Source organism: Ambystoma mexicanum, chromosome 8 (assembly GCF_040938575.1).
Source record: "Ambystoma mexicanum isolate Mex_15411 chromosome 8, UKY_AmexF1_1, whole genome shotgun sequence".
Lineage (NCBI taxonomy): Eukaryota > Metazoa > Chordata > Amphibia > Caudata > Ambystomatidae > Ambystoma > Ambystoma mexicanum.
Genome location: NC_090929.1, coordinates 509,004,819 through 509,029,168, shown reverse-complemented (window position 1 = coordinate 509,029,168; position 24,350 = coordinate 509,004,819). Strand labels below are relative to the sequence as shown.

The 24,350-nt window shown below is 44.9% G+C and overlaps 1 protein-coding gene across 3 annotated transcripts in view; it reads left to right on the top strand.

The window, feature by feature from the left end:
• The window catches only part of FAAP20 (FA core complex associated protein 20), a 121,707-nt gene extending 101,293 nt beyond the window's left edge, over positions 1 to 20,414 (top strand). For all 3 annotated transcript variants that reach the window (XM_069610178.1, XM_069610179.1, XM_069610180.1), the window contains 2 exons: positions 17,848 to 18,488; positions 19,995 to 20,414. In XM_069610178.1, the coding sequence (XP_069466279.1) occupies positions 17,848 to 18,488; positions 19,995 to 20,067 (714 nt within the window). In that variant the 3' untranslated portion in view covers positions 20,068 to 20,414. The remainder of the gene's footprint in view (positions 1 to 17,847; positions 18,489 to 19,994) is intronic.
• The last annotated feature ends 3,936 nt before the right edge of the window (positions 20,415 to 24,350 follow it).

Genomic DNA, 24,350 nt, shown 5'->3' with positions numbered 1-24,350 from the left:
ATCAACCGACGCACCCCTGCACCGAAGGGCAGGACGGAGAGCACACAGCACCACAAAACAAGGTGAGAAGAGGACATAGGGGAAGGTTTGGTCGCCGAGGGAAGAGTGGGTTAAGCATCCAGAGACAACGGAGTTTAAATCCGGAAATGCTGTGTTTCAGGCCCAGTCTCCAGCCAAACAGATTCCGGCGAAGGGTTCGAGGTCCAGACAGGCTGAGTGGCATCCCCGTGGATACCAGGTGAGCGTTACATCAGCTCCCATCTAACTATCTGGAGCCATTTAGCAGTTGCTCGAACTTGGATGCTTGGTATCAGTGGTGTAAAAAATGTCCCTGCTGAATTGAAGAGTTTGTATTGGTCAGGTATCTGCGCCAGGAGTTCGGAAGAGTTTCGAGAGATGTAATTGGATGCTCTCTTTCTGCGCGATACCTGACCTTGCAGCTAGTTTTCTGCTAGTTCATTATAGACTGGGGGGGTTCTTCCTTCATTGACTGGGGTGCCGGTGACAGGCCGGTGGGCACCCTCTTCCCCTGAACATGGCTTTCCCGGATCACCATCAGGGCAGAATGTAGCGGTGCGAGAGCACAATCGCCTCTCCATGATTGCGGGAGGTGCAAATATGCCTGGTTGCTGCATACCCAATAATTGTCCATCAAGGCAGCAGTTCCTTTTCGCATATCAGGAATGACAAGTGTTCTATTGCAATGTTTGTTTTATCCCAGGGCCACCTTCCCTTCTCCATGAAAGCAAAGTTCAAATGTGTGTTCATGCTGTATTTTTATTGGCTTCTCAAGAGCTATAATCCAAGTGAGCTTTGCGATGTGTTTCGACCATGTTCCTGCACAAGTGTCTTCCATCCATTTCAGTCTCTCGTCCGGTTGCTCTCGTAGTGCTTCAGCCTTGCACATCACTGTTGCATTGTGCCATTTGCTTTCAGTAAACATAGTTCCTTTTATTTAAAAAAATGGCTCCTTAAAACATGTTGCACCTTGTTGTTTCTTCCTACGTACTTTGTCATCATGAGGTTGTAGCTGCGGTTTTACTGTGTGTACCTGGACGGTACTTTGGATTCTACACATTGCAAGATGGAGACACTGGGCTTCCACTATGGGGGTTTCCTGTGGAACTAACATGTTCGGTGTTCCTGATGCGTGAGCGATCGGCGAACAAACCTAGCAGCTCTCATTAGTGGCCTGCTTGCCAGTGGTGCTCATATCGGAGTACCACTTGTTAGATTGTTCTGGGTGACTGAGGAGGTCTTCAATTGCATCTAATCCCAAACCATGAAAAGCATCTTACTTATGTTGTTGTATGGCCCTTTTCCTCCTCTCTTTTTCCCCCCATAGGCCATTATGGGCATATACAGCATTCTTCAAATAAATAGGAAAAATACCTCTGTTCAACAGTTCCTCATAATCATATTTCTGATACTGCGCCATTGGAAGAGTAGATGATGTGATAGGATGGGGCTTGGTGTGCTTGAATTCAACAGTTGAGGTAGGTTTGAAGGTTGTCTGTAATTGAATGTGTGGTGTCTGTTGTTCATTATCATAAATATACATTACATTGTCACTAGCATTAATTAAAGAAGAGTCATGATGGAAAGGGGTAATCGTGCGGTTTTTGTATAACGTGGTTAGATTTGCAGAAACATTGTGGTCCCATATCAATTTTACTCCATCCCTTATTAGCTTAGTACCTTCTTGTATTAGTTTCCCCCCTACCCCCTTCTTTTATATTATCCATTATAAAAGAGACACTCCAGTAGAAACCCAAACATAATAATATCATCGAAAATACTATTGCTACGAAATATAATCCGCAGTTATACGAATAAGCCCTAGTGGCACTAACATTGTCCTTAATGCTTTCTGACTCTTCTCCCTGTATTCAGAGGGCTCGTCTCAGCCATTATCGTCCCTACAGAGTGGAATAAAAGTGGGTTAAGTACACATTCAGTTTTTATACTTTACATATACATTAAGGCACTTTATGAAAGAGAGAGAGAGCAGTTATACATGGTACATTTTCATTTTGACATTTAGTTTTCTTCCATAATTTTATGAAAAAGTAGTGCACAGTACCCCTGATTGATATTAATGTGTGGCACTCGTTTATTTCTGTCGTGTTACTTTAATTAGGGAATTGCCACTTAAGCATTCCTCTGGCACTACTGTTTGTGGTGCTACTGTCATGCGCTTGCCTAACATCCGATGGATCCAATACTTCAGGCCCTTCACCGCTGAAGCTGCACGATATTACCTCATCAGGGCCTGTGAAATCTTGGAGAATTCCATCCCCTGACAAAACTGCAAACGTATACTAGCTCCTGGCATCAATTGTGTTGCATGACTGTCTGTTGTTGTCTGTCCCCTCATTCGGTGTGAAGGGTGGGGCTATTTGCTTGGCAATGCTCCTTAATGCCTGTGTTAACTGTGTGACGTATTCTTTGAACTCTTCCCCTAGGATCCTTGCCTTCTTATGGGCATCTGACATTCTCCTTACTGGGGAAAGAGGATTTGCATGCGTCTTCCTGTCACTATTTCGAGCAGCAACAAGTGGTGTTCTTTGCTAGACTGTGTGCGGAGTTGGAATAATGCCAAGGGTAGGCAATACACCCACTTTTTCTTGAGGGTGTGGCACAATTTTTACAATCTGCTCGTAAGGAGTCAGTTGACTCTCGACAACCTTGTTAGCTTGTGGGTGATAAATCGAAACACATGTTATGTTTAATTCCTAATAATGCAGTCACTTCTTTGAATAGATCATTAACAAAATGCGTTCCGTTGTCGGAACGAATGACGTCACATATCCCCCAACGTGGTAACACTTCTCACCAAAGCTTTCGCTGTGCATTTCGGGTCTAGGTGCGTACAAGGTCTTGCCTCCACCCAATGCAAAAAGGGACAGACCACCACTATCACGTATCGTGCTCCATTGCACCTTTCTCCCATGTCTGCATAATCGATGTGTAGTTCACGGAAAGGTCCAATGGGGCGCAGTAATGTTCCACGCAATGTGCGAAGAGTCATTCCTGAACTGTATGTTTGGCACGTTATCCATTCAATAGACATTTTGGTCAAGTATTCTTGGAGGTTTGGAACAAAACAATCCTCCTGAATATCTGCAGCTATGTGTTGTTCTGTTGTGTGCGCAGGGAAATGTAACTGTTGAAACGCTAATTGCAATAATTCGACAGACATTACCGCTTTTCCTGTTGCGTTCTGTCTCCAAAGAGGTCTGCTGGCGATTTGTGTGCAACGTCTCTTTAACCGTGAATCCTGTTCTTCTGGTGGGGCTCTTTGCGTAGTTCTATCGCCTGTGCTATTGACAATGCATTGTACCCATCCTCTTTTGGTTCCTCTATTTGACTTTTCTGCACGCATTCTGTAGGTAGTGTTTTCGAGAAAAAAAAGTATGCTGCCTTTTTAGCTGCGGTGTCTGCCACGTTCCCTAGTGAGATTTCGTCACTGTTTGTATGGGATTGGCATTTTCCTAATGCTACTGCTGATGTTTCTGCAAGCGCCTTTATTCGTTTGTTTAAAGGTTCTGCGTTTTGTACTGGGGCTCCATCTGTTCTTCTGAACCTCCTTCTCCTTCTCCTTGATAACCCAGCATGTACCGTAGTGGTTATATATTCTGAGTCTGAGTAAATCGGCACGGCACAACCTTTAGCTGCATGGAGTGCCTCTATTAGCGCTACAAACTCAGCAGCTTGTGCTAAATAGTGCATGGGCAAACGTTTTTGTACCAGTATCCCTTATTCTCCCTCTTCCAACCTGACCACTGCTGCTCCTACATGTTTTTCACCTGTTTCTGGACAGATTGAAGCTGATCCATCTACAAAATACACGTCTCCACCTAAAGCGTTTTCACTTGCTTTGGGAAAGTCGTCTCCTTCCCCCTCATGTGGCACAATCATGATTCTGCATGTCTTCTACTGTACATGGTTCTGTGAAGAAAGTGGCTGGATTTACTGTTTTACAACGCAGGACATGAATGTTTGGGCTTTAGATTATTGTCTCATATGCTGTTGCTCTCTGTGCTGCGAGTGTGGATTTTGATCGTTCAAGTATTGCGAACACGGAGTGTTCCACAAACGAGGTGACAGAACATCCTATCACGATGGTGGAACTTTTTTCAATAGCAAAGGGAGCTACAGCAAGAGCTTGTTCGCAAGCGAAGTGCCCTTGCATCACGTAGTCAAGAGTGCCACTGTGGTATGCTAGTGGCTTGCGTCCCAATGATGTCTTCTGTGTCAGCACAGCAGTCATTAATGTTCCATTTGAGTGTGAAAATAAGTAGAATTCCCGATCATAATCTGGTGTTGCAAGAACGGGTGCCGTGCAAATCAGATCTTTTAGTGTGGTGAAAGCTGGGAGTCCATGTTATTGTCTTGCTTTCGTTCTGTGCCTCTTTGAGCCCTTGTAATAATGGTCTTGTATAGGCGGCGTAATCCAATATCCATGCTCGGCAATAGTTACATATGCCGAGGAATTTTTACATGTCTTTCACTGTGTGGGGTCTTGCTGTGACTATAACTGTTGAAGCCCTATCAGGAATTATTCTTTTCCCATCTTTCGAGATCAATTGGCCTAGATATAATACTTCTGTGAGGCAATATTGGAGCTTGTTTTTGTTTACCTTGTATCCCTTGTGGGTCAACACGGTAAGTGGACGGAATCCGTCCTGCACATCTCCTCTCCCTCACTGCATATTAGTAGATCATCCACATACTGAATTATTGTGCTTTGCACACCAATGTTGCAAAGGTCTACCTGCAGTATTCTGTTAAAGATGCTAAGACTCTCACAGTACCCCTGGGGCAATCTACAATGTTGGTACCTTCTCCCCCCACCTAGTGTGAGTCAAGGGGTACAGAGAAGGAGGCATTTTTCAAATCCACCACAGTAAAGTGTGTAGCCTTTTTCCGGGACACTGCACAAGATGGACGGCAGGTTCAGGACAAGAGGGAACTCTTTCTGGACAATATCATTAAGAGGGTGCAGGTCCTGCACCATCCTCCACGACCCCCCCTTTACTTTCTTTTATCGGATAAATTGCAGTATTGCATGGGGAGGTTGAGGGTACAATGATACCTTGCTGCAGTAGTGCATGTATTGTTTCTCATATTCCCTGTTCTGCTTCCCTCGATAACGGGTACTGTTGTACTCTAGGTAACACTGCTCCCGGATTTATTTTTATTCTTATGGGGGTCAATTCTTGTAATAACCCTACATCATGGGGATTAGTGGTCCTTAAATTTGATCGCACCTGCTGTAAATCGGTATTGCAGAATGACGGTGGTGCATCGACGGCAGCCATGAGGGGGTTGGTAACTCGCCTCTTCTGTACCATTATGTCACAAGGCATGCATATTTCCATTATTATCTCTCCGTCATGGTCATTGTCAGTGAACAATTCCACAGCTGTCAGTTTGCGCAAAGCCTTATTTGGGTCTATGCATAGCACTGTTCGCCACTCACACCCGTGCGTGTCCAGTCCAATCGCCATAATATGTTCTGCCGACACCTGCACTCCCTGCAAGTCTAGTGAAAGCACTGTACCAGGTAGTATGTCAGGGGTTGCTACAGGGCGAAAAACAATATCGGAAGGTATTCTCTTTCGTGTTATTTCTGGCACTACTCTTGCCAACACCTGTATGCCATATATGAACAGATCTGCATTAGTGGGAATTCCTTGCACTATTGTTTCATTGGCTATTGTTTGTATTATTAACATCGCCCCTAGGGGGCACATGCCGGGTGTAGAACATACCACACCCCTTTCTGTGAATGCAATGGTCATGTTGAGCTTACTGATAAGTTTACAGGTGAGTCTTCATGGTACAGTATGGGTGCTCTCACTGTCCTAGACCCTATCTTGACATCCACATTTTTAGTGTAAGGAACCGTGACCACAGCACCAGAGAATCCCTGCGTTTCAAGATTTTTGCCAGAGACCAGAAACTTGTCTTCACATAGACATGTCTTCTCTGCCCCCCCTCCCGCCCCTCTCCCCCCGAGTCCACGATAAAGATGAACTGCTTGTTTCCTATCTATGCCCCCACCAGCGGTTCCTCGTCTGGGCGTAAGGTAGTTGATGGGACTGGACACGCAAGGGCTCTCTGTGGGCTGTCCTAGTCTGGGTGAGTGTCATTTCCAGGGCAGGAGAAAGCATTGTTGCCGAGCAGGCATGCTCCCCGGAACGAGGCTGGTGCACCATTTGCAGTGGTAACAAAGGGATTGGCGTGAGTTTGTGTCGTTTGGTTTTGGTGTGTAAGACGTGTCTGTATATTTTGCAGTGGTTGTCTGGGTACATTAGGTGATACTGTGTACCTGTTATCGTTCTGTTCGTCCTGGGGATACCCCCCAAATGCAACCCATAGGGGCTCCCCTGGCGTGGGTGCCCATATTGGTGTCTCTGATTATTTAGATAATTGGCCATGGGACGAGTACAACATTCCCTAGCAAAGTGGCCCCACCTCCCGCACGACCAACATGCACCTTGCCCTCCTCCCCTCGGTCCCTGCACTCCGTACCCTCCTCCGCGCTGCCCTCTGTACTCACCTCTTCCTCTTGCAGGCCTTCCCTGCCACTGGGGTCTGGTGTGTTGTTCCTCTCCTCCCACTGCTCTTGGGCATTGTCTGCCCATGTAGATGCCAGTCTGGCCTTTAATGCTACCGCTCCCTCACCTTAATCTGCCTGCCATTCGTGGGGCGGGCCTGCAGCTAACGCTGCGACCTTTACTAACTTCCTCTGTACTCTGTACTCTGTACTCTGTACTCGTCTGCTAATCTTCTTTGTGCTATTTCTTTTTCTCTCTTTGATCCTTCTAGAGTGGTGTACTATGATACTCTAAATTTCTGGCTAGCCTTTGGCTTCTATCCCAGCAATTTTATCGAGGGCCTTCTGTACCTCCTTTTGGGAGGCCTTTTTTGATAATGAAGTAGAACAGGGAGGTGGATTGATCCCATGCTGTACCCCTCTCCGCACGCCACATATCCTGCATCCGAAGAATGAACTGCAACTGCAGAGCCTCCTCCTCATCACCCATAGTGCATTGCATTACAGAGTGCAAATCTGGCGTGTCGGGGAAGGTCCGCCGCAGTGCATCCCACACCTGTGCTCTTACGTTATTAAAGGATGCCACGTCATGTCGATCATTCCCCATTGTCACAGCCGGGAACCCCGCCTTCACCCACACACCGTCTGCTTGGTCACTCACTGCCTATACCAAGAGGCTTTTGATATCCCCAATTTCTGGGGGGACCCCTGCTATGTTTTTCTCAAAGGCATGTATCAATTTTCCCACCCGCCCTGCAAGTGGAGGGAGTGCCTTTAGTAAATTAGTTATCGGGAGCATAATGAAGGGTCAGGAACTAGTAATCATAAATACCTACGGCCCAAACATTGACACACCTGAATTCTACCAGCAGATCGTAAATCTAATAACCCTGGCAGAAAACACATCAATCATATGGGGAGGAGACTTTAACACCATCCTAGATCCTGCACTTGACAGAACTTCCCAGGTCCAACGTACAAACTCCAAAGCAGCACTCACCATAAAACAGGCTATTTCCGACCTACCACTGGCAGATGCCTGGCGAGAATCTCATCCTACCACCAGAGAATATACGTTTCACTCGTACGTCCATGAATCAAGCTCTAGGATCAACTACTGGCTTTGCTCCAACTACTGGCTTTGCTCCACAGACCGTATCCCCGACCTGAAAGAATGCACCATATTACCCAGAACACACTCGGACCACTCTCCAGTAATACTCGAAATCCAAATTGGATCGTCCAACCATGAACGTCAACTATGGAGGATGCCTCCGGACCTCCTACGGGATACCTCTGTACACGAACCACTCCGGATCGATGTACAGGACTTCTTCGACCGCAACCAAAACTCAGTGAAATCATGCCATATAGTATGGGAAACCTTTAAAGTGTGGCTCAGGGGACACCTGATATCCAAGATTCATGGCACTTTGAAAGATATACGCATTCAGTTAACCCAAATCGAAACCCACATCAAGGAATTAGAGACGATATACGTCAAAACCCCCGAGGCGGTAACATTATCCAGACTGATTGATGCTCTGAACCAAATTCAGGACGCTAGCGGAATAAGCAGTCTGGTATATATCTCAACCAACCAAAGCCAGGAAATACGGTGAAGGCAATACATCTGGCAAGATGCTAGCAAACCTTATCAAGACTGAGCAGGGACACAAGCAAATCACCAGTATAATGGATGAACAAGGTTCAGTACATGTTGACCACGTGAGGGGGAACGCAGTGTTCCGAGACTTCAACAGCAGGTTATACTCAAACGCTGACCATGTTACAACAGAAGAACTCCACAAACATCTGGACTCCTTCCAACTCCCCAAACTCTCCAGAGAAGAAAGCGGCACGATAGACCTACCTCTAACACTAGAGGACATACAAGAAGCAATTAAGGACCACAGGGCGGGCAGAGCCCCGGGATCGGATGGCCTCCCCGCAGATCTCTACAAAATGTACATAGACTAACTCGCCCCATGGCTCCTAGAGGTTTGGGAGGAGGCCCTTGAAACTGGAATGCTCCCACCGACAATGAGAGAAGCCATCATAGCCGTGCTGCTAAAACCCAATAAACCTGCACACTCCCCATCCTCATATAGACCGCTGTCTCTCCAACGTCGACGCAAACATTTTTGCAAAAGCAATAACAACCAAACTAAATCCATACATGACCAAACTAGTGCATCTGGACCAAACAGGCTTCATTCCTGGCCGTTCCACTGCCCTGAACCTCAGGCGCTTCTTCGCCATCACATCCCAAAAGCACCACCGGGCACAAACGGTGGCAGTCACTTTAGACGCGGAAAAGGCATTTGACTCCATCTCGTGGAAATACATGAATGGAATACTGGAAAAGATGGGGTTTAGCCCAGGATTCCTCAGCTTCATAAAGCTGCTAGAACGCAACCCCTCCGCCAGAGTACGGACCAACCAAACTTTGTCCACTGCTTCGTATTACAGAGAGGCACCAGGCAAGGCTGCCCCCTCTCTCCGTTTAATATTCGCTCTGACAATGGAAGGGAATGGCAGCATACTTACGGCATAACCACGTCTGGAGAGGGATCCATATTATGGGATCTCCACAGTTCATCTCCCTCTACGCGGACAATACGATGCTGTACATCAGAAACCCAGACACACATCTGCCACCGGTGCTACGTGACATTACCAAACTCACCAAGTACTCCGGATACAAAATTAACCAAACTAACTCTGAAATAATTCCACTGACCGAGTCCACTACCCAGACCGCAACAATGAATGATTTACATTGGTCCCCCACTTCCGCAAGGTATTTGTGCATCATCATAGCACCCGACAAACCCTATATGCAAATAATGATGCCCCACACCTAATACAGCTTGAACATAAGCTTAACGCCTGGACCAAACTGCCACTATCCCTGTACGGTTGTATATCACTATTGAAAATGGTGGTAGTCCCAAAACCGCTGTACCTTTTTAACGGTATCCTGATCTGGCCTGGCAAGAGATTTTCCGACACACTCCAAAATCTGGCCACGTGCTTTATTTGGGGAGGGAAGGAGCCCAGACTAAGCTGGTCCAAACTGTGTGAGAACTATGATACGGGAGGTCTGGCAGCCCCAGACTTCCAACTATATTACTATTTGGCACAAGCACACTTCACAAAATATTGGACAAACACCGCAGTACAATTTGCACATATACATGCAGAAAGGTTTGCAGCAGCACCGCTGGACCTCCGAAGCATGATATTCGCTAAAGTACCACGAGAAAAGACCTTGGCTGATCCTATGGAATCCACTGTAAGAGCATGGGCACAGATTCTCAAGAGAGTGGGATGTCAAATACCATATTGGCCACACTTTCCCCTGTGGCACTACCCAGGACTTGAGCCAACAACAGACCACACCATACAAGTACTATGAGACCCTACAAAACAAGCCAAAGTTGGCAATCTCTTTCCGGAAGGTCGATTTCTCATGGCGGCACAGATCCAAAACAGAGCAGGCAATAGCCTGACTACAATGCTACATTATCAAAGATTAAAAGCCTCCTGCAAGAAGAAATGGCCGTTCTTTCCTATCGTACCACCAGTCCACAAATTTCTAGCAGAAATCCTGACAGAGGATGGCTTTATAGGCAGCATGTTAAACCTATACAGAATCGCTCAATCCAACACTCCATCCAAGAACTAAATGAGTCAAGTGAGAAAGAGACTTGAACATTCAAATACTTGAACATTCAAATAGGTGATCAACAATGGACAAATTACTGCAAACATACAAAAACCATATCCCTGTGTGCAAATTTCAGACTTATTAAATTCAAGATTTTGAACCAACTACACATCACACCCAAACAAATTTCCAAGTTCGACCCTACCAAGCCACAAACATGCCCCAAATGTAGCACAACAGCAGCAACAGCCATCCATATGTACTGGGAATGCCCGCCAATTAAACAATTCTGGACAGAAGTGGCAGACACCATGGAGGACATATTAAACATGAACATTTCTCCCACACTGCTGAAATACCTTCTGGGAGATATCAGCAAGGCTTCGGTTAAAGCCCGCAGACTATTCACAGTAGGGGGAGCTGTGGCTAAACGGAGTATCCTTAGGAAATGGAAATCTAAAGAACCCCCCACTCACAAAAGTTGGTTACTTGACCTAATCCACACACAGGAAAGTGAAGAGAAATATATACGAGGGATCCAATCCACGTCTAGGCCCAAGGACTTATGGGCCCCCCCTCAGGGCATACTTACTGGTGGCAGAGGAGGAGGAAGGAACTGAGAATGCACCGAGTCTAACTGTATGACTCATTGTGATGTGTCCCCCTTCTCCCGCCCCGTCCCTCCCCTCTCATTTCCTAATTTCACCCCATGCATTGTGTATAAAGTTACAAAAGATATATCTTGCTATAACTGTGAATTGTAACGCCCCTCCTGAACATGTTTCCCGCAATGTGTCAATGCCAGTATTTAATAAAGTTTAAAACAAACATTCTGTTTCTTTTGCTTGTGTTATCGCTGTACCACAGTGTTTCCTGAGACCCACATTCTTGAAAACTTTCCCCGCTGCTACTGTGTGTTACATCTTCTCAGGAAGGAGATCATATGGAGACATTATAGGCATTTCTTCTCCTAGGGGATAATGACTTCTTGTTTCTTGTCTTAATCCAAGCATATACGATATTTGTAATGTGTGGTGCCTCGAATATCTTGTACAATATCTTACCCGAGAACATATGATATGATAGTTTATTTATATAGCGCCAAAACACAATGTGTTTCAAAGCGCTTCAAGGCAAGGGAGGGAACAAATGAAAATACAATGACATTCTTACAGGCCATGAACAGTAAGCATGTGAAATTACTATAGTACTGGGCCTGGCGACATTTCAGATAGTCCAAGAGCTAAGACACAGATAAGGGAGGGGGTGAGTGGGAAGGAATGGCAACAGACAAGTGACCACCGCACTAGGCCTGACGACATTTCTTGTAGATCATGAGATTTACAAGCGGTGAGGGTGAGGGAGGGGGGAGGAGCAGGAAGGAGAGGGACAAAACAAGCGACTATCGTAGTAGGCCTGACGACATTTCAGATTTTACTGGAGGGGGGTGGAGGGGCCGTTAAAAAATGAGGGGAAAGCAGACAAACATTATTGCTATCATACTAGGTCCAAGGACAATTCTGATAGGGTAAGTGCGTAGAATAATAAGTGGAGAGGGGAGGAGTGAGTGAGAAGAGAAAGGGCGAGGAGGAGAGACAAAGAGTTAAAACAGTGAAGAATGGAGAAGCAAGAGGGGACAGCGAATACAGTTGCAGAAGTCAGTAATAACACATAATGTTGCAAGAGAACAGCAGTGCAGCCAGGTTTCAACATGAAGATGGGCACAACATGATTCAGGACCACCATGAGTACGAGATGCAGGGGAAGTCCAGCATGAGAATTGAGGGGTGAAGCACCACGAGTCAATGAGTCCATAGAAGTCAAATCCAAGCAATGGCAACAAGACAGTGATGGTAAAACCATAATGTATCAAGACAAACTCCTGCAGTGGTTGGCTGTAGGGGTGGGGGCAGTACTGAAGGAGGGAGGGAAAGCAGGATAGACTAAATCAAGCAAAACGGGCAATACATGCATGTGAGGGGGGCATGACGGACATCACGGGCAACCAGAGGGGAGGGTTGGGGGGGTCAAAGGACATCACAGGCAAACCAAAGGGGAGGGTTAATGTTAAAGGACATTTGTACCGCGCACTATCACCACCGGAGTGGTCCCCTGGCGCTCTGGCAGCTCTGAAAGAGGAGAGGAGGTTGAGTTAGTGGGAGGAAGCAGGAAAAGTGCAAGAGAGGAGTGATGTGCTGTTGGCGGCCTCAGCTCGGTGGGTCCGTTGGCTGGGCCTGGGGTGTTTGCGGCCGGTAGTCGTAGTGTACTGTTGTGCAAGGCTATGTGTGTTTTTGTTTTGTTGTTGCGACGTAGTGAAGTTTGTGCGGTTTGTTTTGCTGTAGGTTTTGGTTGTGTTTGGTTTGGAATTTGAGAGGTGTATGCAGAAAGGGAAATTGTTAGTAGGGTTGGTTAGTTTGCGTCTCTATCCTGAATTGATGTGCTCGGCTTGCGTAGTCTCCCCTGATGCGGCTCTGTCCTGATCTGGGTCCGACTGGCATACAGGTTCCTTACTCCTCTAGCCCCCAACTCTAACATGCTCTCTTAGCTCCCCTTATTCGAGGGGGGCAACGGACATCACAGGTATACTAGAGATCCTCAGACACAATCAATTCCAAAGAAAACCTGTAGATGCTTGCAGGCTATCCTTGATGAGATGAAAAAGTTAAAGCACAATTTTGCAGGCTCTAACAAACGTGCAGATGGCAATGTCAACAGATCAAGGTACCTGACAGACCGTATGTATCGGAACAATCATGGTAGTCTAATAACCTTGTGGTTCAAGCATTTGGGGTGTGTTTAGAAAACTACCTCAATGTTATGGTGGGTTTTAAAAATGCATGACACAAACCTTCAAGGTTTCTAGAGCAAACAGTATTCATAAGATTAATGATGTTTACATTTATGTGGCATATTGCAGGCCTTAGAAGGTTGGATCTTCCTTTATGCACTGTACTTCTATTAGTCCATGGTTCAGATCTCGCTAGTGTCTCATGTTATGATACAATACATACTGACACAATATGGCAACTGTTCGATTGATGATACTCCATGTACTTGGCATGGATGGACCCATTAGGAAACAGAATTCACAACTTCTTCATGAACGAAAAAACTGAAATTGTTTTTTTTCAAGAAATGCATTTGCATGTGATGCAATAGTCTAAATTGTAGAGGAAATTGGCACGTAGATCCGCATTGGTGAATAATAGTGGAACAAGGTGTGCCTTGCTATCAAAATCGAAACTAGTTCAGGTTTTTTAGACCATGTTCCAAGATTCAAAAGCAAGGTATCTTGCTTTGGGGCACAATTCGTGGGGAAGTTTAATTCCCTTCATAATATCTATATGGACTTCTGCAATGTAGGCCAAACGAATACACATTTATTTTTAATATGTTCCCAATACGTTGGTAGATTCACTATATTGGGTGATGATTTTAATGTTACTCTGAATCCTGCTATTGATGGGTGTCCTCCATTTCTTCTTAATCCCACTCGGTCTGCTTTTGTCCTAAGGGATCAGGACGATATCATGGTTTGTGTGGCGGCAGCGTCATGGTAACACTCTTTTTCAATCCACATAAATCATATTCGAGATTGGACTTCTGGGTCACCCACAAATGCAACATTAATAGAATCGCACAATACAAGATTCTCATTTCTGCACAGTCGGCCTATTCCCCCATGATCATCCTACTTTTGCATGTTTTACCTGCACCTCCCCAGCAGAGGTCGAATTTAGCAACTAGCCAGATATTGTGAACTCTATGCAGTTTGTGATGGAGAACGTTTGGAAATTATATGATGACACCCCAGATGTGACTCCTGCGGAAAGTTGGGATGCGATGAAAGCAGTTTTACGAGAGTAATGCATATCCAAATGGGTTACAAATATAGATGCTGTAGGCCTAAATATGTCAAACTCCTCTATTTGATGGTAGATTTAGAGAAACGCCATAAGTAGAATGGGTCTGTAACGTTGCCTCCTAAATTAAGTGAAGCAAAAACTCAGCTAACTGAGCTTTCAACGGTAAAGTAGAACAAATATTTGCTAAATGTGAACAAAAACGTTTTGAACGGGATAAACCATCTTGCCTCCTTTCATGCTTCTTTAAGTGTCAACAGGGTTTAAAAGTGATAGGTGAAATCCTGAGTTTTGACATTAAAATGCATACTAATACAGATTGATTTAACAGTCTGTTTGCTGCTTTCTATACAGATGTATATATTAAACCCCTGAGCAGGGCTTGATTTCATTTTGGCTCCTTCTTTGGAGCAATCAACCACACATACCCAAAGGGGACCTGATGGGACTGCACTCCCTAGTATCCAGAGACAAAATGTAACCAGCAATCTGAGAAATGTAAACAGCCATCTGAGATCTACACAATTGAATGATGCTCAGACAGCATCCATCTAGATTTCTTCAAGCAGTTTTCAAATTCTTAGGCCACTAAATTAGTGAGGATATTTAAAGATATTGTTGGATCTGGTGAACTTCCTGTGTCTATGTAGGAGGCCAGCAAGGTCAAAATTCTGTTGCAAACTTGAGGCTGAAAGAATAGCATTTAGGAAATTATGCTTGCCAGATAGAGCCAGCCTTTGTGGGAATTATATGAACACTTTGTATAAGAATATACATGAATGTGCAATGTACCATAGTAGCAACAGCTATTCTATCACCAATGATAACCTTTTCGGTATATATTCATGTGGTCCTGAATGGGTGTGTTATCAAGGTGCAACCAAATAACCAAATACCAGAGGTGAAACTGAGCTAAAACATTCTGCTGTTGGTGTTATTACTCTTTAGATTTGTTTTCTTAGAATCTCATTTAGACCCCTTTGAGAAATGCATCTAGCCAATTGGGTGCAGAAAATGTGTTTTGCTTTTTTTCTTTGAAGCTTGGTGCTTAAGGAGGCCTGATCGATATGACATTTAATGTATTGTTTGATGGTTGATATTTGCTTACTTGATTCAGTAATCCTCTGCCGAATGCTGTTCAATGTTAATATTGGGAATCCTAATTCATCTGACTGTGCTCTTTGAGATAATTAATGGTGAAAAGTCTGTGTTTGCTCCGCTATAGGACATACTTTGGATGTTCATCACCCAAGACATCCCGCTCTCACCACACCTCTCTTGGACTGACCCTTTTCTACTCTCCTCTCATCTGAAACTCTGTCCCTCAGGCAAGGCCCGCCCAGCACTACCACCTTCCTCCTTGGTCATTCTGCCCTTGAAGCGTGTCAATGGATGCCTTTGCCTCTGCTCCTCCTACTCCTGCGGCTGTCTCACACCCTGACACAGCCCATTGTAATCGGCATCTTTCTAATTCCAACACCCTGTACGTCCTTGGCCTTTCATGAGAATCCGGCTGAAGCCTACCTCCAAGTGAAACTCTTGGTATGATTCTGACCTCACCATCCTGAAACGCAAGTGCAGAGTGGCTGAGAAAAAGTGAAGGGCTTTAGGCGCATCTTCTGACAAACTGGCCTGCCGCCTGTTCCAAAGTCAATACCGACTCACTGTCTTGTCCAAGATGAGGGCATGCATTCAAGCCTGCATCTGTGCGGCCTCTAACAACACAGCCAAACTTTAAAATCTGCAAGGAACTGGCTAACCCTGTTGCACTCTCTACCTCTCCTGATCCCTCCCAGGACCTCTGTATGGCTCTAGCCACTCACTTCACTGCTAAAACCCAGGGCATCCTGTCCTCAATCTCCTCTTCCTCTCTCAGCCCCCCTTTGGCCATCTCTCCCTCTCCTCCTCCTTTCTCTCTGCAACATCTGACAAGGTTTCTAGACAAGTCCAATCTGTGAAAGTTTTGTCCAAACAGGTGCTACCCTGCTCTTCCAGAACCATCAAGGACCAAATTGACACCCTCCCTCCAGCCTTGGCCGATTTCTGTAATCACTCTTTTGCCACTGGAACTTTCCCCTCTCCCCTTAAGCACTCCCTTGTGCACCCCCACCTCAAGAAGCCGTCTGCTGATCCCACCTGCCCGGCAAACTATTGCCCAATCTCCATCACCCCTTTCCTGGGCAAACTCCAGGAAAAGCTGGCCATCTCCCAGCTTACTCTCCACACTGAATCTGTTGGTGGTCTCCATCAATCTTGCTTATAGATCCGCCAGAGGCATGGAAACCTCTCTCCTGAACACCCGTGAAGATCTGCTCTCAAGTTGATTCTAGCATTCCTTCTGTCCTCATCGTCCTTGATCTTTCCTCTGCTTTCGACATTGTCAACCACGCTATCCTGATCAATCGATTCTGTGAGAACCTGGGCAACATGCATCAGGCCCAGGAGTGGCTGACTACCTGCCTCTTGAACTGCCCCTACCAGGTCCAACTTGGTCCAGTCTCTCTGCCACCTCTCTCCCTCTACCTGTGGCGTTCCCCAGGGCTCTATCCTCTCATCCAGGTTTTTCAACCTCTACTTAGCCCATTTGACCCACCTGATCTCTACCTGCTCCTCTAACTTTCAGTGTTATACGGATGACTTGGCTTTCCTTCAGGCTCCCCTCAGCCTCCTCTCGTGCTCATTCGTGACGGTCTATCCATGATTCAGGATTGGTGCGCCTCCAACGATCTCTGCCATAATGCCAGTAAGACCGAGATCCTTCTCATTGGGACCTCTGCCCCTGCTTTCCTTCTCACACTCTGGCCGCCCGCCTTGTGCCCTCCACCTTCGCGGCCAAAAAACCTTGGTGTCATCTTCGACTCCACTCTCTTTCTCTCCTTACATCTCGGATGTCGCCTAGGAGTCCCACTACCCAGCTGCAGCTCCTCAAAGTTACTCTTCCCTTTTCTCACTTTCCCCCAGAAGCTCACTGTCTCCAGAGCCCTGGTTCTCTCTAGGCTGAACTACTGCATTAGCCTTTTTCTCAATCTGCCTTCCTTTACCCTCCGCAACTAATCCCGAACAGGACTGCAGTATTGTAATTGGCCTCAAGCCCAGGGACCGTATCTCTCCGGCCCTCAAATCTCTACACTGGCTCCCGCTGGCTGCAAGGATCAGGTTCAAGATCCTTTGCATTGTCCATAAGGCTTTCTGTGGCCCGCACTACATACAACGCTCTCTTACAAAATACCTTCCTTCTCGAGCACTTCGCTCAGCTACCTCCAACTCTCTAAGAGTTATACCCGTCTCCAAGGTGAGAGGGGGGTAGATCTCCCTTTCCTCTGCAGGTGCATCCCTCTGCAATGGCATCCCTGCTCCTCTCAAACTTCAGCTGGGCCACCTGAAGTTCCATAAGCAGCTCAAAATTTCTCTCTCTCTCTCCAGATTTGGAGGAAGCAATTGGTGATGTGTTCTAATTTATAGCATTTGGACTACAAAAAAACCCTTTATATATATATGCAACCTTAAACGTAAAAACCTTTTGTATTCAACTTAGCTTACACTGAATTAACTATCGTATTGCTAGCTTCTCAGACAGCATGCCTCCATTTTAGCTAGCCCTCTTATTTGATACCAAACATATATCATTCTCGCTCCTCAGTAGTGTGGTTCCTGCCAAAGATATATATATATATATATATATATATTAGTGAAGCTACAACCTTAAATCACCTTCTTACTACTGACTTTTTTTGTTGGTTTTCTAGTGTTCGGAAAATGACAAGGAGGACATAAACACTGAGGTTTTTCAGGTTGGACCGAAACAATTTGAGTGGACTCCATTTCCATCTTTTACTCCAGAAGAAGTCGTCCTCGGATTGCTGGCCCCTGACATACAGCAGGTGGTTGCAAGTCCACCGGATCAACAGAATATTGTGCCGCCTCCCAAACATGTAGCCATGTTACCTGGAAGAAGCGAGCCAGCTATCCACAGGCAAACGGGCAACAAAGCTGAAGAAAGCACTGAACATGTTCTTAAAATTTCAAAGAAAGCAAAGTCTGAAATGCCCAGGCATCCCAAATCCAAGAACCCAACACTGAACTCCCAGAAGAAGGGAAATGTGAAGAATATTGCAGATGTTCACGGTCCCCAGCAACATGCAGCATCTCAAAACCTAAGAAAAGCTGCCGGTTTTGAACGACTCTTTAAAACAAGCTCACAAAGTGAGAGGAATGAAACTGAAGGACAAACATCCAGAGAAAAGCAAAATGATCCAAGTGCTGTCGACGAAAAGATTTCATATGTGGAAGTCGCACATTGTGTCCCTAATATACCTACTGAAAAGGTTAATGAAGGAATGGCTCCTCTGCAGACATGTCCCATGTGTTTATTACAGTTTGACCAAAAGTGAGTCTTTCTCATAATCCTTTCAGTGGTGGGGAGTTGTGGAATGTTTTGTACATCGAAGCATTTTCGGTCTTTGGTACCTCTTCAGGAGCATATTTCTTTTCCTGGTCTTATGATAATTGACCCACTTCTTCAGGTACTCCTAAAACGCCCTCCTAGATAATCTGAGTTCTTGGACTTTCTGCTTATTGCCTATATTGTCATTACTACATAAGGCTAGACAACACAGCAAACATACACTTCCTGGTCGTATTTATGTTGTTCGTTTTCATATTTGGGGGTCTTAAATCATTTTGTTAGAAAAGGGAACTTGAGAAAGGAAAAACATCTGTAAAACGTGCTGCTGAATTAAAGTGGCCACTCCCTTTTAAAATCGTTGCATATGTAGATCTGTGAAGTACCTTTGCCTGCACATTCTCCCAAATGATAAAACACAGCGGGTCAATTGAAGGGAAGAGATAGTTGATTCTTTCACTTTGTTGGGTATTGACTATGTATTCAGGCATTCATACATTTCAGGTGGGCTTCAACTTCTCTAAAGTTCCCACATGATGGAGTTAGCTTATATTGAAAAAGTAATTTGCCAAACCCTAATCCTTAATGTATCAACCATGAGATACAACTGGGTTGTATCCCCTTAAGATGCCTTTCGGGAAGTCATGTGTATAATCCAACACGCATTGGCAATGCCAACAGTTTGGGCTTTTGTACAGGCATGAGAAAGACAATTGCTAGGCACTGCTGTAGTGGTATTAACTGGCCATTGATGGTAGCCGTTATAAAATGGTGCTAAAACCGGGCACCCATTAGCAGTGCCTTGCAAATGCCTAATACTTATAGAGAAGCCAAAATGCTTGTTTTTAATAGGACCTCAATGAAGGACATGCATAGTTCTTATAAATCAAGTGGCCGAAGGCAGAACTGATGAAGACATTTTGATTACACAAGTAGCGGGTTTACCGCTCCAATTAAGCCATTAACTAAGAATACTGCCTTGAAACATCACTTGCAGGCACTTTCAGTGCAAAGTTGGATGATTAGGCTTAATTTAAGCAGCTCAAAGAAATCCTATGAGGAGGGGTTTTGGACAGGGAAGGGCCATTGGGATTAGCATAGTCAGTAAATGGGTGGGCAAATAATCAAACAACACCTACAGGCTGTGTCCCTCCTCGTATGCCATTTCTCCTGGTCTGTACTTTAATTAAATCGTTTTGGTTTATAAGGGGCGCAAGCAACGCCTAATAGCCCAAACTAAAAAAGAACCTCTAGGACACTCTTAAAATTGACTTACTGCACCACCACCAGCCACTGTAGGGTTAGTGTTACTGGGGCTGACCCTGGTTGTGCTAACAAGCTGTGAAGCAGCTACATCATTTTAAATCTGTAGTTGAGGAGTCTTAAGATAATAATCATTGACATGTTCTATCCTTGATGAGCTTGATCAGTTTTGTAATTAATTTTTTCGATGCATGTTCTCTGATAACATTTCTGTATCTTCTTTTGCAGGTTCTCTCCACTGGACATTGATAGTCATCTTGCTAAGTGCTTGTCTGAAAGTACTGAAGACATTGTGTGGTAAATTTTCTAGACTGAAGATGCAAAAAGCCATTGACTGAACTTGGCTTGCCTTAAATGTTTGAATCCGTCAAAAATAGAAATGGCTGCAGACGACTACTCAGTGGAAAGATCGTTCTGTTCTGTTTCAGTGGGTAAGCCCCGACATGTCATATCGGGGTCTTACTGTTCATTAATACTGACACCAGTGCCACCGTTGAAAGATCATGTATACTTCAAGATAAACAAGCTCTTGCATCTGAAAAGGGGGAAATGGTTATATTATACCTAATTTGGAGCATGGAACGGAGGACTTGTTCTGCATAAATATGGAGAAGGAAGAGTGGTCAATAAACATACCATAAAGAATCAGTTTTTGAGATATTTGATTGTTTAAAGCAGAGCTAAAGCAGAGCTTACCACCATGGGCCACATTAGTAATTGATCGTTAATGCCGGATTGTACTAGGTAATCATCATTGCTCTTAGGTCACATGTCTCATCAGTCTTTACTAATGAAGACCCACGCCTTCCAGACAGAAAATCAAGAAAATTTTATAAAATTAAGAATTTTACCCTAATCCCAAAAGGGAGTATATAAAAGAAATGCAATCTTTTCTCTCATTCCATGCCACTAAATTACTTGCTACATTCCTAATTTTCTCCCACCTCGACTATTGTTCTGCTTTTTTTCTGGGACTTCCCCCAACCCTCCTCCCAATCAACTGGCCCAACTGCGGTCTATTTACAATTATGATATTTGGGTACTTGCCTTTCTCCTAGTGACATTCTGTCTCATGCCCTGATTTCTCTAAATTTGCTTGCTTTCAATTCTTAACTGCTCTTTCTCTTTACTGTATTTGAATGTGTCCACGGTCTTGCTCCTTATCTTATTTGCATTTTTGTCCAGCGGTGGCCTTACGAAGAGTGCCTTACATGGTTCAAAAGCTGAGAAGGTAGGAGGTGAAACAAAATTTACTTTTTTTCAGGACCAGAGAAGAAGGGATAGATGGTGATGGCTGGCAAAGTGGGGTGACTGGATCAGGTGTGTGGAAAGACCTATATTTTTAGGCTTTTCCGGCAAGTGTTGATGGAGGGTGCAGTGCAAATGTTGAGTGGTAGGACGTTTCTTTGCAGAGTGGTATGCCTAGCAGATGTTGGCTAGCTTGTCTAGTGTGTGTGTGGGTTTCTGTTTGTTGTGGACATAGCATGGGGTTTGAGGTGGATTGCTTTGTTTACAATGCAGAGTACTGTGAGGGGTCAGAAATGCGAGACGGACCCAAAGGTATAGTTTTCTCAAGATTTGCCATTTCTTTAAATAAAGAAAAGGTGAGATGAAGGCCTATCTTTCCCTAACCTAAGAAGGATGCCCTTGCCTAGCAAACTAAAACTAAAGACACATTGATCTAGCGTCCAAAAAGTCTCTGACCCTCATACTAATACACACAACAACATTGTAGAAGAAATGTTTTATGGCTGTCTTTAATTCAACAAATCAATATACCAATTGAAACTCCATGAATATAGAGAGTACTCCTTGTGGCCAGGGTTGGCTTCCCTTCCCCTGGATCAATTCAGGAATACCCTGAGTAAAGTCCAGAGTCATTAATGTTCTGTTCAGTGTAACATGAAGTCTTTTCCATTAACTGTGTCTTTCCACTTAGCAAAATAAATGTCTCTTTCCCAGATGCTTGGTCATAAATCAAAACAGTTTTTCTGCAGTCTTTTCTGCTTGAAAAGTAAATCTCTCCCACAAAACACAAGTTCATAAACCCAGGTGAATGATCTCTTCAAAATGCTAAGTAATTATTAGCATATCACACTTCTTCAAAGGAAACACTTTTGGCAGGCTGGCACAGGAACTACTTTTATTAATGCAACAGTTCATCAAAATGTGTTAACTTTAACAAGTTCTTCCCAACACACCTTTTACCACAAACAGTCTTTCAAATCATCATCTTCTTTCCTGGTATACTTGCCTGCCAGGACTAACTACTATTGGTCCTTTTCCTGGTTTACTCACCTGCTAGGATGAAACTCCTCCAACCATAATTTTGTTTACTTGTTCCAAGATTCTCCACACCAGTATCCTATGTGAGTAGGTTTGAACAACTGCTTCTCTTTATAGTCTCTTGACTCTTTACAATTGTGGGTTACAGATCTCCCCAAGTTGGTATCCTTAAAAAAATGGCGGCCTACCCTTGTTTCTTTGTTCTTCTTCTGTAGCCCTTTGGCTGTTGGCAATGCGGGTTACAGGTGTCCCCCAATTGGTATCCCATATAAGGATGTTTGCACCCTTGCTGACTTTGTCTTGCTTCACTTGTTTGGTGTTCACAATTATTAGTTTCAGCTAAATGCCTTATTTGAGGCACCCGAGGGTCACCTGGCCTCTCGGGGCCCACTCACCAGTCTTCTCTTGCATCTTTGTTTTGCTCGCTGCCACTGTGGCAGATCTTTTAGGGTCTGGCTGCTCTGCTGCCCGCTCTGGTATGACTGCTGTGTTAAGCGCAGTCTGTCGGTGGAGCTTTCACAGCTCTGTGTGCGGTCTGCGCTTCTGCTTCTTTACCGGATAGGTTCACAGCATGTTGGGAGCTAGTCACCAACACATCGGAGCTTTCCCCAATACTGCTTGCAGATGTGCTCTCTCTGCACTGCCACATGCCTTCTTCCACACTGACTTCAGCTGGTGTTTCTCCCGCTTCCACAGTGCGTCCCGCATTCAGACCTGCTGCTGCCGCCTCTGCTACTGTGTCTGCTACTCCTTCTTTCAGCTGTAACTCATTTTGTGTACTTCACACTACAACAACTAGACCACTCAGTATGTTTAATGGTACTTTTAATCTTGATCAACTGAGTCCCTCTTCCTCATTCTAGTACCACAGGCATTATGGGTTCTGAAGTCCATATTGGTTTTTATGGTAACATCAATTTGTTCACAGTAAGCCATCAATGCTTTAGCAAGAATATAGGAATCGGGAGGTAAACAGGTCACCAACTCCCCCTGATATGAGTCCCCTCCAATGTGATCCTCCCACATAATGCCACCCCCAAGGTCAGGATCAGGTAGCAGCTGCCTTTCCCTGACCACATGAGAGGAGGCCTGATGAGCAAGTAGGGAAAGGCTGAAGTGTGAGTGGCTGGGTAGGTGCAGGATAGGTCTTGCTGCTGTGATCTGTATGGCTTGCATGGGGGTGTCAGTTCTGCTGGTGAGAGTATTTCCATGGATCAGATTGGATAGAACTAGGGCTCGGACTGTGTGCAGAAGTTGTGGGTGTGTGGGGTGGGGCGATTTGTATTATCTTGCATAGGGGGTGTAGCTGTAGTTTGCATGTTTTGTGACAGTAGCCATGTGATGTGTAATCGTCGGGTGAGGGTCAATGGTAAAGCCTAGAGATTTGACAGGTGTGGAGAGGGATGTGTGTGGGTTGTACGCTTGAAGATTTTTGATCCAGAGTATGAAGTCCGGTTTGTGCTGGAGAGGGCAGATGAGGAGGTATTCTGTTTTGTAGGGGTTGGGGTTGGAGGAAGTGGTTGCCATACAGGTGGTGATGTGGTAGAGAAACAACTTCTGAGGTTGTGGCGGTGGATGAGATTTGGAAGTAATTTTGCACGTCATCTGCATACTCGTGGAATGGACGTTGTTTACTAAGCGTCTGTCCAAGGGATTCTGCATAAAAGTTGAAGAGGAGGGGGGAGACAGACAGGATCCTTGGGGAACCCCGTACTTGACTGGGGTGAGTTTGGATCAATGGGGGATATGGAGACAGTGTTGCCTGTCAGTGAGAAAGGAGGTGAACAAGTCCTGTGGGGTAGGATGTTTAGGAGAATGTTGTCAAAGGTATCTTTCCTCCCTCATCTTGCTCCATTTTCGTTCTCATTCCCAAAGGTCTCATTCTAAACTTCCTCAACTGTCCTGCGGCCAGCCTGTGCCCAATTTTACTTGTGTTGATCTTGTTGGCTCCAAAACCTTGGAACTACCTTTTTTTTTCCACTGTGTTATGAACATATTTTCTCTCCTAATTGGTTCATTGCGATTAGTTCAACATTTGTTCTGTTTGTATTCTGTATGGTGCTTTGGTGAAGGTGCTATATAAGCTTAATAAATACAATACAAATTTAGGTGAAACATTTTCAGAACCACCTCATGGCTGAAATAGAATTGCATACAGATCTTGGAGATGAAATCTGGGCGACTTTTGTATTATCCTGTTGCAAAGGAAGCAGAGGTAGGGATCAGTCATGAAGTGGGCTCCTAGTTGCGCCAGGCAGAGGCCATGGCTACCAGGAACAAATTCTTCTACAAAATCTA